Here is a 16,820-nt window from a genome sequence, read left to right as displayed (position 1 = left end):
ATTCCCATAGGAAATAATGGAGAATTGATCTGTGGATATCTGGGGCTCGGGGGGGGTTGCTTTTTTAGGTAGAGGCACCAAATTTTCAGTATAACATCCAGTGCCTCTCCCCAAACTACTCCCCAAGTTTTAAAAAGATTGGATCAGGGGGTCCAATTCTATGAGCCCCAAAAGAAGGTGCCCCTATCCTTCATTATTTCCTATGGAAGGAAGGCATTTAAAAAGGTGTTCGGTCCATTTAAATGTGATGGCCAGAACTCCCTTTGGAGTTCTATTATGCTTGTCACACCTTTGCTCCCGGCTCCACTCCCAATGTCTCCTGGCTCCGCCCCAAAAGTCTCCTGACTCCACCCCCAAAGTCCCCAGATATTTCTTGAATTGTACTTGGCAACCCTAGATGCAACTCCAAAGAATACAGAAGCAAAGTATGTTACAAGGAACAAAATTAGGTTCATGCCACTGGAGATTTCTCATGAATAAGATCTCCAGGCCCATTAATTAGCTCTAGTCATTACAGATCCAAGCTGCTGAAGCAAAGCAGATACAAATGTACAATTTTGCAAATGACATAAAGCCAGCACACTTCAATAAACAACAACAGGAACCCCTTCTAGCATATAAGATCAGGTATTGTGGTTATTGAGTATAGATATAGTAATGGTGAACTGTCCCCTCTGCATTACACTGACAAACTGATCTCATTGTGAAATAATGGAACAGGTAGGATGGACTAATTAATTTGCAAAAACTATAAAGGAATAAATCTACACAGAAAAGATTGGTTTTTTGGAATTCTGGGCAATTTACAACAATGAATAAATACAATCATATAAAAACCAGTAAAACCATTTAACTAAGATAAATCATAAACCCGATGAATGTATGAAGTTACCTTATACTGAATCAGACCCCCAGTATTGTCTACTCTACTGAGTATTATCTACTCAGACTGGCAGAGGCTCTCCAGGGTCTCAAGCAGATGTTTTTCATGCCTGGACGCTTTTTAGTTGGAGGTGCCAGGGGTTGAACCTGGAACCTTCTGCTTACCAAACAGATGCTCTACCACTGAGCCACTGTCTAGTTGGATGGCATCCTATTAACATTCTTCTGAACCAGATTTCCAGAAGCGGCATGGGGGGGGTGGGGACACTGAACATTGTTGTCCCAAGTTTACTTATTGACCATCCATTCTGTCATTCAAAGATACTTTATGCCCATAAAATAGATACAGTAGTTATGCAGACTATGTAAGATATATCTGCACTATAAATTATGTAAATTTTCTACCCTTTGAAAGGTCAGGATGTATCTCTGCCAGATAGCATCAACAGCTCCCACCCCAACAGGTGACTGCTCCACCTCTGTGGTGGCCAGAAATGCACAGGTGGAGACAGCCTTGGAAAAGAGGCTCAGTGAGAACCCCATGGTGTGCCAATGGTTATTAGGATGGGGGAGCACAATGTGCTACCACCAAAAAGACAGAGGTGGTGGATCTAGTGCAACAGCTGCAGAGGCATGGTTCTTTGATCCTTGGCCCACTTTGCAGCTGGGTGGTGGCCTGGCAGGGGGTAGTGGCAGTTGTAGCAGCGGCTGTTCTAATTAGGCCCACAGCCCAGCTTGTATGAAGGGGTCCTAGGGACACTGGAGCAGGCAGAGTGGCAGGTTCCAGGGGAGGGGAGTCAGTATATCTTTTGGGGGTGGCACACAGACACTAAGAGTTGGGTCCCAGGAGAGGCATCTCCAGCTCCATTTTGGAAGTCCACCTTTGGAACTGGGTTAGGGAGAATTGTAAGTAGGATGGAACAGACCTCTGATGAAGTGCTGACCTCCTCTGAAAGCATCAGAAGGAAGGATAGAGAGCAGCAGAAGAAAACTAACCTGCACTTAACTGTAACTATTGTTGATTGGACATATATGAAACACATGGGAACTATGCATGTATAGATCAACTGTGGGAAATTTTTAAGCATAGTGGCATGTACAAATTGTGGCAGAACATGCCTGCCCCATTTCTATCCTGCCTTCCTGGGTTTTTCTCACACCTGGAGAGGCTTTTCTTCCACTCTTAGGTAGCTTACCACTATCACCTGACCTTTTGCAGGAATTACCCACTGGGAAGTAGAGTTGCCAGCCTCCAGGTGGGGCCTGGAGATCTCCCACTTCTACAACTGATCTCCAGCTGGCAGAGATCAGCTCCCCTTGAGAAAATGACTGCTTTGAAAGGTGGACTCTATGGCATTGTACCATGCTGAGGCCCCTCCACTCCCCATACCCCGCCCTCTCCCAGCCCCAGCCCCAAAGTTTCCAGGTATTTTCCAACATAGACATGGCAACCCTACTGGGAAGATCAGGACTTACAGCTTCCCTTCCATGTTTTGATGCCTTGTCTCTGGGTCTCCCACTGCTCAGAATCTAGTCACCACATGGATAGTTTACTGCCTTGTGTAGTACTTTTCTCCCCTTCTCACAATACAAGAACTCGTGGGCATTCGATGAAATTGCTGAGCAGACAGGTTAAAACGGATAAAAGGAAGTACTTCTTCACCCAAAGGGTGATTAACATGTGGAATTCACTGCCACAGAAGATGGTGGCGGCTACAATCATAGCCACCTTCAAGAGGGGTTTAGATAAAAATATGGAGCAGAGGTCCATCAGTGGCTATTAGCCACAGTGTGTGTGTGTGTATATAATTTTTTTTTTGCCACTGTGTGACACAGAGTGTTGGACTGGATGGGCCATTGGCCTGATCTAACATGGCTTCTCTGATGTTCTTATGTTCCCCTGAACATGGGGACAGTTTCAATTGTGTCCTCCTTTGGTGTTCTATTTTAAAATAGTGCATCCAAGATGGTGGAGGTCTATGTGGTACAGAGAACCACTACCAACATTAGAAGTTATAAAGTATTTATTAAAAAGGAAATGTATACAAACAGGGCTTATTTTGTAGAAAAAGCCCAGCAGGAACTCATTTGCATATTAGGCCACTCTCCCTGACATCACCATAGCTAATTTCACAAGGGGTTTGGATAAACATATGGAGCAGAGGTCCATCAGTGGCTACTAGCCACAACGTATTGTTGGAACTCTCTGTTTGGGACAAGTGATGCCCTATATTCTTGGTGAATGGGAGGGGCAACAGTGTGAGGACTTCTAGTGTCCTGGCCCCACTGATGAACCTCCTGATGGCACCTGGATTTTTTGGTCACTGTGTGATACAGAGTGTTGGACTAGATGGGCCATTGGCCTGATCCAACATGGCTTCTCTTATGTTCATCATGTTTCACACAGTGCTTTTTGTAGAAAAAGCCCAGTAGGAACTCATTTATATATTAGGCCACACTGGCCAAGCCAATCAGAACTGCATTCCTGTGCATCCCTGCTAAAAAAAACCCCCTGTATACAAGTGTACTTTTAGCACAGCACCAGATTTGAGCAAGGTATAAAAAAGAAACAGGTGAAATGCACGTCCTCTGACCCTTTCTCTATACATTGCCCTATGAGAAGTTAAAATAGGACATCACCTTCTTTTTTGATGCTATAGATCCCTATAGAGTTACCATTACCTTGAAGCTTGCTCCAGCTCTTGAGGTGAGCACATGGTCAATGGCTGTCCTCCCAGTGGAGAGGTCTGCCTCGTCTCATGGATGCAGTGCCCAAGGAAAAGAGACCTCCTTCCCATTGCAAGGAGTTTTTATCATATCTGTTTCCCCTCCCACTGACTGGGTCACACTAGGTCAAAGAAGCATTTCCTAAAGATCTTCAGGAATCTCCTTGCTGAAAACTATCATTCTGCTAGGAAACAGGGAAGAGCTTGACCATTATCTCTACTGCCAAATCTATTAGAATTTGTATGAAGATGAGCTGAGGTATGTCTAGAAAGAAATTGCACTCATTTCCCCTAGCCTGGTCTCTGCCTAGAGGGAAAAAAATGTTAAAAGAGGCAAAGTGGAGGTTTTGCTCCTTTCAAACCTACCAGGGGAAAAACATATTTCTTCATACCAGCAGCTCCTCATCTCCTCTAACAGGACAACATTTGGGCAGATGCTTTTTGCCCCATCAACTTGCCTACATAACAAATAAAAAGATGCAGATTTTTTTTCCTGAATCCAGTCATTCTTGGTAAACAAAACAATAAAGGATATATATATATATATAAAGAGAGAGAGAGAGAGAGAGCACAAACCCCTGTCTCTGTTATTGGCCAGGCCTGAGCCTGCTTCGGTGAGCTGGGCGGGATATAAATCAAATTTAAAAAAAATAAATAATTAGTGGCTTGGCAGCCCCAAGTGGCTCTTCTGGGCACTATTTGCCATGTGGCTCCTGGAGATTCTTGCCCTGGAATAGCCAGACAGGGACTAGGTAAATTTCTCTGCACAGTATTATTGGGCCAGATAATTAACAGCTGTTAGCATCCCAACCTGGTATACCTGCTTATTTTTAAATCTTCCAATGTTGTCAGATTCACCCTCTGCAACTAGCTAGAGCAGGAAATGCACATGTTGCCATGTTTAGCTCAGTCTATTCAAAATACAAGTTTCTACCATATTGATCTAAATTTTGTTAGAACAGGGTTTAATTATCTTGTACTGATTAACACAGCATTCTTCATCAAGCATGGGGTTCTTCATCTAGCAGACAACAAGGAGAGGTGTCTGCCAGGATAGGGCAGGATATCTTAGAACATGGGGTCATCACCTGACCCTTCCATTTCCATGATTGCAGGACTACATAGCAGGGTATTTTGAACTGAAAATGATAAATCTAGGAAGACAAGGAGGGGGAGGAGAAACTTTCTGCATTTACTGCCAATGGGAGATTAATTAATACACTCATTTCATTTGAAAGCCTGGATGTACCTGTCTTCCCACTGAGATACCCACAGTGCAATCAGTGGTAATTTAAAAATCAATTTCTCTTCTGTAGTAATTAAATGTGTCCATTTAAACAGATATAATTGATAGTTCCTGCAACTAATTTCAAAGCAGGGACTCTTAAGGGATTCCAGAGATTAACAGATATGAACCAAAGGATTCTGCTTTTTTTCCTTCAAGAATGGAATATCAATATTCGTTGTATACTTGTAGTTGAACTGTCTAATAGATTTCACACACTAAAATACAGCAGATCATACCCACTTTCTTTCTGAGATTTCCATAAGAACCAAATGGGATGAACTCAACAGTTAAGCCTGTCAACTGTACCTGGGAATCATGGGCGGCTCAGTTCTGTGTCCTAGAAAGAATACCTGCTATGGCATCCAATGTTCTCTCTAAGCTTTGGAGTCTTGTGAGCAGAAATTCTACTTTTTGAGCTTCTAGCATTAAAGTTGTGAGCTACTGCATAAATAGTTTGCTCTGGGGCCATATTTTGAGAGCTAAGACAAAAATGTGTGAGCCAGAGGCAAAAAAACTGTGAGCTAGCTCACACTAATTCAGCTTAGAAGGAACACTGGTGGCATCTTATGTACAGCAAACAGGGCACAGGTGGACATCTTGGCCCTCTTACCTCTGAAAGCAGTCCCCAACCTGCACAGGGTTACACTAGCAGCAGGATTTTTGGGCCCACTTTCATGATTTTAGGATGGAACACAAATAAATAGTAGCTGAACCTCCACTATAGGCAAAAAAAAAAAAAGCCCATGATTGCTATAGGCTCAGAAGAGAGGGCAAATCTTGTTCCCAAGAAGGAAGGTCTTTCTTAACTTGAACCTGTGTCCTAGATCAGGCTGCACATTGCAAACACCATGCATTCAAATCTCAAAACCAATCTACTATTAACAAGATTTTCCATAACTAACAGATTCCTGTATTTCCTTTTTAAAGACTTCCAAATTTAGTGTTATTTTTTTAAAAAAATTATAATGCCTATTTCCCAATTTTTAGGGTCCTATTTGCATGGAAAGGTGGCATAGAAATGTTTTAAATAAAAAAGTGTGAAGTGTCCATTTTTGTTAATCCAGCTCTGATCCTCTAGCATCTGAATTCACTAGAACAAGTGTTATGAGGATCAGACATGTTTAATTCAAACAGACCCTGCTGTTTGTATATGCCCAATGTCTATGAATGCCCTAGGATTCATTAAATACCCATGTTCCCCCAGGCAATTCATTGCTATGCACCAGAAATTACCAAAGGGATAATTTAATTTTTTTTAAAAAAAGAAGGTGGGGAAGATAAGGTTGTGCTGAAACATAACATTTGTGCCAGAACAATATAAAGGAACATTTAGAACACGAATTGACACAGGATTTCATTTTAAATTTTAGTAAAAAATAATACTGGAAAATAATATCATTCAGGACATGCAGCATGTGTTAATTTTTGCATATTCTTTAGAGGCAATCGACGCAGCAGACAAGTTCATAGTTCCTGAGGACTCTTATACCCTGCTTCACACCCTGCAGCAAGCACATATCCTTCTACTGCTTTGTCTGTTCTTCCAAGCAGACTATGCAAAGTACATGCCCTTTGTGCTGCAAAGAAGCAATTCATGGAGCATGCATGAGATTCTGACTTTTTCTTCAAAGATGAAAACAAGTCCTCTTAATTCTAGAAGGATAGGTATGTGATACTTGGGGCTATAGTGCTAGCCTCAAATTTTAGAGATGAGTTCAGATTTCAGCTGAGCCATGAACTAAATTGCCACATTCCATCATAGATAGGATTCCTGTTTCTTCAGGAATTCTGAGACATTGCAGACACCTTTTATTCTGTTGCAAAGCTGCAGATATATTACTTCTTCTAAATGTTACCTTCCCTGTATATTTTAAAGTGGGGGGGCCACTGGAAGTATTCACATACTGATGACTATTGTGTGGTTGATTTCCATCCAAAACAAAAGAAAGAATAAATATTTGCATTATGGAAATAAGCAAGATAAGGAATGATTTTAAGGTCCTGAAACACAGGGGATAGTGTGGCCATGATCTTAGAGTCCAGTCCAAATTCAGCCCAAAGATTCATCTCCATATATGCTTCTCCTGGAATCTACTTAAACTTTTCTGTTAATTGTGAGACCAACTTTATTGCTTATTCTTTCATCTTTTTCTTATAGAAAAAATCAGAAACTAGCAAAGATGGCGGGCAGCGGACAAAATTACATCTTTTGATGAAGTTCTACCTACACATCCCAACATGCTGCAGTGTAGACAGGGCTAGCCTAATCCAATATGTAGCTGATGCCTCTTGACACTGTAGTGATAGACAAAGGGACATTCTTTTCAAGAGTGAGTTACCTGTTGCAAACTGCACTATAAACCATATTGGGTTAGAACATCTGAATACACACACACACACACACACACATTTAGTGTCAACCAAAATGAGAAATACTCCTACATTTAGTGGTCATAAACAGGGCTTTTTTTGAGCAGGAATGCACAGGAACACAATTCTGGCTGGCTTGGTGTCAAGAGGTGTGGCCTAATATGCATATGAGTTCCTGCTGGGCTTTTTCTACCAAAAAACTTCTGGTCATAAACCAGGGGTCATAAACATTTGTGCTATTATTCTGGCTAATTTAAATCTATTTGCAACTAAATTTGGAATAGCAGAGGTACAATTTTAATATATGCTCTGCCATTTCACACAAGCCATTTTTTAGGAGTAATTTGATTTCTAGCACTGGCAGACTAAAGAGCCAGGAATACATGCAAGCAGTAAATTCTGTGCCTCCCAAACACATGCCGAGGACAGTCCTTGAGAGATGGGACTTCTGAACAACAGTTAGTATAATTTAATGGTAATCAAATGCTGCCTTGCTGCTGAGTGTTTAATCATCTGCTGCTGAACAATATAAAAATCCTCCAATACTTCCTACTGCATATGCCTGATTCCACAAGTTTCTTGTTCATAAAATTTGTTGGACTGACTCAGCAGCTATTATGTAAGAAACTCTCTTCTGGATCAGGAAGAGATCTTCTGGAAAATCTAGATTTTCCTAGGCGCCCTCTGCGCCCCCGTTCGAAGCCGTCACCTTGGTTTAACCAGGGGTTGCGGCAACAAAAACGGGGACTCAGACGACTAGAGAGACAATGGCGGCATACTCGAGACGAAGCGACTCGAACATCCTATAGAGAGAGTTTGAAATCCTATGAGATGGCAATCAAAGCCGCAAAGAAAACAGACTTTGCGACCAAGATTGCGTCCGCAACTTCGCGCCCGGCACAATTGTTTGATATAATTCGGAACCTTACAACACTGCCACAAGGCAGACCAAATTCTATTGAATTGGAGATTGGCTGTGAGGCTTTTGTGAAATTTTTTGCGGACAAGATCGCGTCACTCCGCCCCGACCCCCCGGCCATATTTGAGACAGTTAGTGAAACCGAGGCTCCGGGCCTGTCTTCGGATTGTGTTCTGGATGGCTTCGGTCCTCTCAGCCTGGAGGAAGTTGACAGGATTCTCTTATCTGCACGCCCAACAACCTGTAATTTGGACCCTTGCCCCTCCTGGCTTATTAAATCTTGCCAGAGGGAGCTTATCCTGTACGGGATATCATAAATAGATCCCTGATGGAAGGGCATTTTCCAACGCCGCTCAAAGAGGCAGTGGTCCGCCCCCTCTTGAAAAAACCAACTTTAGACCCGGCCCAATTGGCGCATTATCGGCCGGTCTCAAACTTGCCCTTTTTGGGCAAGCTTATCGAGAGGGCAGTGGCGATGCAGTTACAGACTTTCCTGGAGGATGCTTCCGTCCTTGACCCACTCCAGTCCGGCTTCCGCCCAGGTCATGGGACGGAGACAGTGTTGGTCGCCCTGGTGGATGACCTCCAACGGCATCTGGATCGGGGCGGCTCGGCGGTGCTGATGTTGTTGGACCTGTCGGCTGCGTTCGACACGGTCGACCATCAGTTACTGACATGCCACCTCGCCGACGCGGGGATTCAGGGGTTGGCTTTACAGTGGCTTTCCTCGAAGGTCGGGGACAAAGGGTCGCGATTGGGGGTGAGCTATCCCGGAGGCGCATGCTTGATTGTGGAGTGCCTCAGGGGGCGGTTCTCTCCCCGATGTTATTTAACATCTATATGCGTCCCCTTGCCCAGATTGCCCAAAGGTATGGGCTGGGTTGTCACCAGTATGCTGATGACACCCAGCTCTATCTACGTATGGATGGCCGACCAGTCTCCGCCCTGGAAAATCTAGACCGGGCATTACAGGAAGTGGCTGGGTGGCTCAGACTGAGCGGGCTTAGGCTAAATCCAGCGAAGATAGAGGTCCTTTGCTTGGGTCGTCGAGGCCCAGGAAGGGAAATCCCCCTACCAGCTTTTGAGGGTGCGCCGCTGATAGCGGCGGACAAGGTCAAAAGCCTGGGGGTACTATTGGAGCCTTCCTTAACGATGGAGGCTCAGATAGCAGCCACTGCCAAGTCCGCATTTTTTCATCTTAAGCGGGCAAGGCAGTTGGCCCCCTTCCTAGAGCGCGACGACCTAGCAACAGTGATCCATGCCACGGTCACCTCGAGGTTGGACTACTGTAATGCTCTCTACATGGGGCTGCCTTTGTGCCGAACCCAAAAGCTGCAACTAGTGCAGAATGCCGCGGCCCGGCTGTTGTTAGGGCTCCCAAGAAGGGAGCACATCCGGCCGGGACTCCGGGATCTGCACTGGCTGCCGATAGCTTACCGAATCCGGTACAAGGTGCTGGTTATTACCTTTAAAGCCCTATATGGCCTAGGACCTGCCTACCTGAAGGACCGTCTCTCCCCACATGTGCCCCAGAGAGTACTGAGATCAGGAACTCAGAATCTCCTGGTTATCCCCGGGCCAAAGGAAGCCCGCTTAAAATCCACAAGGGACCGGGCCTTTTCTATTACGGCCCCCTCCTGGTGGAACCAGCTGCCGGAAGAGGTGAGGGCCCTGCGGGACCTCGCCCAGTTCCGCAGGGCCTGTAAGACAACCCTCTTCCGGCTGGCCTATGACTAGCTGGTACAAGAAACAAGAAACTGAGTATAGTTACACTGAATGTCTGCTGTCCCTAATGTTTTAAATGTTTTAAATGGTCTAATATTTTAAATGGTTTAATGTTTTAAAACTTAAATGTATTATTACTCTAATGTTTTATGCTTAAATGTTATTTATGCCAGATTTCTGTGAGCCGCCCTGAGCCACTTGTTGGGAAGGGCGGGATATAAATCATAAAATAAATAAACAAACAAATAAATAAATAAATAAATAAAATGCTGGGGTTCAAGTAGTGAAAAGAATGGATGTTTAAGATTCAAAGGGAATTGAATATGCATATGCCGTCAATTAGAGAACAAGCTTTTTATAGCACTTTCAAGGAGGCAGTGAAAGCACCTCATAGTTTAAGATTTCTAAATGTTATAAAAATGATCATCCTCTTTTTTTTTAACTATGTCAATGATGTTTAAAATGTTGACAACTGCATTTGTTCTAGTGGCATTTATTCTAGTACAGGCTTTTAAGAAAATAAGAACATAAGAGAAGCCATGTTGGATCAGGCCAATGGCCCATCCAGTCCAACACTCTGTGTCACACAGTGGTCAAAAAATCCAGGTGCCATCAGGAGGTCCATCAGTTGGGCCAGGACACTAGAAGTCCTCCCACTGTGCCCACCCCACGCACCAGGAATACAGAGCATCACTGCCCCAGACAGAGAGTTCCAACAATACACTGTGGCTAATAGCCACTGATTAGGCTTGCCAATCCCCAGGTCCCAGCAGGGGTTCTTCCACTTTCCCAGGTTCTTTCCCACCCCCAGTCAGCTGGCCGGTGGGGGGAAGCCCCACCCCCACAGCCACCATGTGACTTTCCACCTCCGGAGGTTTCAGTCTCCAATTGGAAAGGTTTCCTCTTGGGATAGTGTGTCTGTGTTACTTTGAAGAAGTTGGCAGCAGCTTGTGAGTAGAGATGCCAGTTCCTCGCTTCAGATTCTCCAGAAAGGGGGGAGGGGAGGAAATGTCTGCTGGGCACTTCATTATTCCCTATGTGGAAATTGATTCTCATAGGGTATAATGGGGAATTGATCTGGAGATATCGGGGGCTCAGGGGGGCTGTTTTTTGAGGTAAAGGCACCAAATTTTCAGTATAGCATCTAGTGCCTCTCCCCAAAATATCCCCCAAGTTTCAAAACAATTGGACCAGGGGGTCCAATTCTATGAGCCTCAAAAGAAGGTGCCTCTATCCATTATTTCCTATGGAAGGAAGGCATTTTAAAAGGTGTGCTGTCCCTTTAAATGTGATAGCCAGAACTCCCTTGAAGTTCAATTATGCTTGTCACACCCTTGCTCCTGGCTCCGCCGCATTGTCTCCTGATTCCACCCCCAAAGTCTCCTGGATCCACCCACAAAGTCCCCAGATATTTCTTTAATTGGACTTGGCAACCCTACCACTGATGGACCTCTGCTTCATATACTTATCCAATCCCCTCTTGAAGCTGTCTATGCTTGTAGCTGCCGCCACCTCCTGTGGCAGTGAATTCCATGTGTTAATCACCCTTTGGGTGAAGAAGTACTTCCTTTTATCCGTTCTAACCTGACTGCTCAGCAATTTCATTGAATGTCCACAAGTTCTCATATTGTGAGAAAGGGAGAAAAGTACTTCTTTACCTTCTCTATCCCATGCATAATCTTGTAAACCTCAATCATGTCACTCCTCAGTTGTTTCTCCAAGCTAAAGAGCCCCAAGCATTTTAACCTTTCTTCATAGGAAAAGTGTTCCAACCCTTTAGTTGCCCTTTTCTGCACTTTTTCCAATGCTATAATATCTTTTTTGAGGTGCAGAGACCAGAATTGTACACAGCAGGCGTTGTTTTGTAGAAAAATAGGTGGCGGAGCTCATTAGCATAACTCATTAGCATATGCTCCCCCCAGCCAAAAGCAACTTGAGGCAAGAAAGGAGAGCTCTGGGCAAGTGAGGCCTGCTTGTGTACAATTCTGTGATCTAGCCAGCCCAAGCAGGCCTCATTCACCTGGGGCTCTCCTTGGCTGCCTCCACCCATAGTCAAAAGGCTAGCAAGCCACCCGCCACCCAAAATCACATAAGTGGAGAAAGGCTGTCACAGAATTCTCCAGGGGTTTATGAGGGCTGCTGGGGATGTGACGAAGCTCCTGGTGGCTAGCTGGCTGCCTGTTCTCCTAATCCAGGGATTGTTATGCAGCTGCACCTATTATTCAATGGACAAGGTAGGTGGGGAGAAAGAGGGGGAACCCTCAGAAAGGTTCAGGAGCTGTGCTCCTATGAGCTCCTGCTGAATCCGAGGTCTGGTACATATTATTCCAAAAGAGGTTGCACCATCGATTTATATTTTTGTGAGTCTGAGCTCACTTCATTAGATGCTTCATGGTCTTTTGGGTGCTACTGGATTGAATTTTGTTATACTACCATATGGTTTGATGTTGCAGTTAAATATCCCTGTTCTCTCCCCATTTTGCTGCCATAAATTTTGCAGATCCCAAACTTTTCTCAGCACATCCATACAAGAGGGCTGCTAGCTTACCTGGCTCATAGAGGTGAAGATACATGTTATCAACTGAGAAAGAGCATATATGGAGATTTTGAGCACATTGCTAGGGACACATTTCAGCAGAAGTATTTATCGTTTATATTCTTCTAACCCATAACATGATTCACATCTTAACTGCATGCATGGCATGCATGTGTTTTTTTTTTGTAGAAGGAACTCCTTTGCATATTAGGCCACAAACCCCTGATGTAGCCAATCCTCTTGGAGTTTACAGTAGGCCCTATACTAAGAGCTCTGTAAACTCTTGGAGGATTGGCTACATCAGGGGTGTGTGGCCTAATATGCAAAGAAGTTCCCGCTACAAAAAAGCCCTGATGGCATGCATCAGGGAATTCAACCCAGTTGTAGTTTGTATAAACATACCATGTAGCTGTTGGTTTGCATATTACAGATCAGAAATGCACACATGTGAAATATTTAATCTGTATCTACTTTTTTACAAGCATTTCCCCTCCTACACACATTGAATATCCCAAAGGCTGAAGATGAGCTACACACTCCTTTAGCATGCTATATATACTAGTTGCCTGGGTATTCTGAGATATATGCTCTAGAAGTAGATATGACAAATTTGATACTCATTCATGGAAGTGTTTTGACGGACTACTTTGCTTGGTGGACTTCCTTGAGCTCTGATGGGTGAAATGCCATACTTAAGGAATCAGTGGCAGGTGCACCCCATGAAACGCAGAGCTCTGAAGCAGCTCAGGAAAGGGAGATGCCCTAGCCTCCTGGCATGCTATCATTAAGCTCCTGCTAGGCAAAGGCTCCTGTTTTTAATTAGCAAGTCTGTGCTTTTGCAAGGTAAAAGAATAGCAGGCCAGTTTAAAAAAAAATAACCTGAATGTTCTTATCATTTTAATTGTCATGCAAATCCATATTCCTACAACTTATACTTATGCAAATACATTTCTGATTAGCCTGAAATTTTGGAAGTCTCCTTAAATGAAGGTCATACAATATTTTTGCTTAATCTCTAGGCTGTAAAATTTCAGGAATTCTGTGGTTTGAAGAATGAGCTCTGCTTTTCGTATTTAAATGAACACATTGGGGGTGTAATATCTCTTTATGCACACTGACTTTTGAGAAGACGTAAGATTCATGGAAAAGGACGGGCATCTAGGGTTCGCTAGCCACTACTTCAACAACAGTGTTATGCTTTCAAATTTTCTAGCTATAGACACATATATGTTTAGGAATAAGCAATAATAAACAGAATGGGACGTTTCTGAGTAAATGTACATAGGATCAAGGTGTATTAAATTAAAGAAAATCAAGTACACCTTAAAAATAATATTTCTTTGTACTGTTTTGGGGGTATCTGGACTTTAGGGATCCCCCTGTTATAATAACCCTAAATGTTTTTCACAGCATACTGTTGGTGGTTCCAGCAAAAAGTGTTTGCTAAAGAACCTGACAAAATATATACAATATAGTTTGCTGTACAAAATGCTAAAATTTCTGCTAGCCAAATACCCAGGAAAAGGCCATATATGTGTGACATCTGCTACAAACAGTTTAAATCTCCATCCAAAGTAACTAGGCATTATCTTATACACACTGGCCAAAAGCCATATGAGTGTCATGCATGTTGCAAAACTTTTAGGCAGTTGGTCCATCTGGAAAAATATCAGCTCACCCATAAGCTGCCTTTTAAGTGTAACATTTGTCACAAGAACTTTAAAAAAAAACATAATCACATTCCAAAGGCATCAACAGCTTCATGATGAGAACTATCAGGGTGATGCTGAGCAAACTGAAAGACCAAGATGTGCCAGGCAAGAGAGACCTGAGCATAGGATGTTGTGCTGTTCCATTTGCCAACCCCCCCCCACTTTTCAACAAAAATGCATGAGATCTGATCATCTGCACAGTGCCAGAAGGAAGATCATACATATATGCCAGACATGTGGTAAAATCTTTCCTTGACAGTCTAAGTTGCATCAACTGTTGCTCTTCCACACTGGCCAGAAGCCATTTAAGTGCTACATATGTGGTAAATCTTTCAGGCAGAAAACACACATGGGAGAGAAGCCTTCCCAGTGTTCTCTTTGCCACATGGGATGTAAAGCAAACTCATGGGATGCAAAGCAAACTCCTGAAAAAAAAAATCCTGCATCCCCCAAACCAGACTTTCTCTAGAGTGGTGTGCAAAGCAAAGAACCCTATGTACCCTATGCCACAGACACCACTGGGAGGAATATCAAAAGATGTTGAGACTGTAACTGCATATGACTCCCAGGAGGCTGACCATCTTGGTTTCTACTGTATTTATGTTGGACCTTACCAGTGCACTGTGTGAGAGCAATGTTTGCAAAAAGAACAGATGTTGGATTTGCAGAAGTGTGAGGGAAACAAAAAAAATTTGATAAAGCATCAAAAGCTTGTATATAGGCCTACCTCTCCAAAGTCAGCATCAAAACAAAACTCTTGAAGAAATTTAGATCAGGACAACCTTGTCATATGCAAGGGAGATAGCAATACAAAGGAAAGGTCACCTACAATGACATTATCTCAGGAAAAGCATAAAGAAATTCTGGATTTTGAAATTATCTGAAAGGTATGCTTACCTGTGAAAGTACATTAAGAAGAGATGACTCAGTGCATAACAAAGATGATTTGCTTTATGGCTCATCAGATGAATTCTTTGATAATTTAGAAATACTTCAATGCACTTTTTCAGCTTCCAGTAGAAATATACATAATAGACGCAAATTGTGCAAATGTGACAGATATGGAAAAGGCTTCCCTTCTTCTTCCTAGCTTCAAAGGCATTATCTTACTCATGCAGGACAGAAGCCCTTTGGCTGTATGCTTTGTGTGAAGATGTTTAGACAGTCAGCCCACTTAAAAAGTCATCAGCTCTCCCATACTGAAAAGAGCCTGAATGCCAGGTGGGATCCGAAAATATAAACATGCTTGTCAGTTTTCTTTGAAGATTGTTTTGAATTTAATCTCATCTCCTGAGCTTTTGGTTTATGCAAAGACACTTTTCGGTCATCTAACTTGCAGGAATCATAGTCAAACCAAATAACTGAAATCAAAGTGATGATAGAGTCCAATGACTCTGTTTTGAGCATGGATAATAAAGACTGGCAATGGACCAAAGCCCCAAAATAATGACAGTGTCATGATTTTGCCATCGGAAGAGCAATACAAAATAGTTAGGAGGCTTTATCAGTGTGGTGTCCGCTTTAAGATGCCTAAAGCACCCTCTAAACTTTGTATATGCTATGCAATGCATGTGGGATATAAGTCATTTGAATGCTTGTACAGCAATCTCACCCTCTTCCCTCATGCACAGGATTTTCCTTTTTTTCTTTCTTTATTTTGGGGGGTTTTTTTACCCCACCCTACCCCCGCAAGAAGGCTCAGAGAGGTTCACATCAACTCATAGAAACAATAACTAATTCATAAAAAACATTACTACAATAAAATAACCAGGTTGCTTGCTGAGCAGCTCCTATATTGTCTTCTTATTGTTGGTCTATCGTTGTCCCACCCTGTTACCTTATTATATTGTTTGATGCTGGCCCAGTACAGGTACTTGAGAGAAGAGATCAAAATCACCTCTATTCTACTTCTGTAATGGCACACGAGAGGTTTTTGAAAGTTCAAAATAAACAAAATATTGAATTCAACTTGGAGGGGAATCAGCCATAGGATGTCTGAGGTGAACAGATAATAAAAACGAAGTGAATTTGTAATCACACTAAATCTAGCTAATGTGTTGCCAGCAGGTAAATATTTTTGCTTTTCCACAAGGTTTTTGAAACCGAGGAGAGAGGCTTTATTTTCAGTTTTTGCTTTAACTCACAAGCATAGGTTTCTGAGGAAGCAGGAATGTACAACCAAGTTCCCTAAATCCTTCTATGCATACGGATCAAGGATCATTACTCTTCTAAGAGTTGTCTCCCTTTTCACTGAGCAGGGATTACTTCTCTTGATCAAAAGTCCCTTTTCTATCTTGAATGGGGATCCATTGTGATCCACAAACTCTTTCAGCCTCTTTCCCAGTCTGCAGTTAGTGCTTAGCTATCTCTTCTTCAACTGTCAGTTCCCAACTCTCATTTCTTAATGGATGCTCTCCACAGAATTCTGTTTGAACCCTTGGTGGTCCATCACAGCTTGGTTTGTGGCAAAACATTCTTAGTGAGCCCCCCCTCCACACAGTTTCAGTTTACCCACTTTAAGTAGAGATCTTAAAAATAAGAGCTTTGACCATTTCAGTAAATGAACTGGCTAGTACTTTCAGCCAGCCGTTCCTTTTCAGTATTTGCCAGAACCAAATAGATTAAATTTTTACATAAGAAATAAAAGGCTTCCTTCTAAATC

At 42.9% G+C, this 16,820-nt stretch overlaps 1 protein-coding gene across 1 annotated transcript; it reads left to right on the top strand.

Moving 5' to 3' along the window:
• Positions 1-1,303: 1,303 nt before the first annotated feature.
• On the top strand, positions 1,304-14,919 carry ZNF770 (zinc finger protein 770). Its single transcript, XM_060262341.1, is given in 4 exon segments — positions 1,304-1,426; positions 13,922-14,170; positions 14,172-14,567; positions 14,569-14,919. Coding segments are annotated over 4 exon segments (1,119 nt in total).
• Positions 14,920-16,820: the final 1,901 nt, after the last annotated feature.

Source organism: Heteronotia binoei, chromosome 21 (genome assembly GCF_032191835.1).
Source record: "Heteronotia binoei isolate CCM8104 ecotype False Entrance Well chromosome 21, APGP_CSIRO_Hbin_v1, whole genome shotgun sequence".
Classification (NCBI taxonomy): domain Eukaryota; kingdom Metazoa; phylum Chordata; class Lepidosauria; order Squamata; family Gekkonidae; genus Heteronotia; species Heteronotia binoei.
Note: the sequence above shows the minus strand (reverse complement) of the source record. Positions and strands in the feature narration are given on the sequence as shown.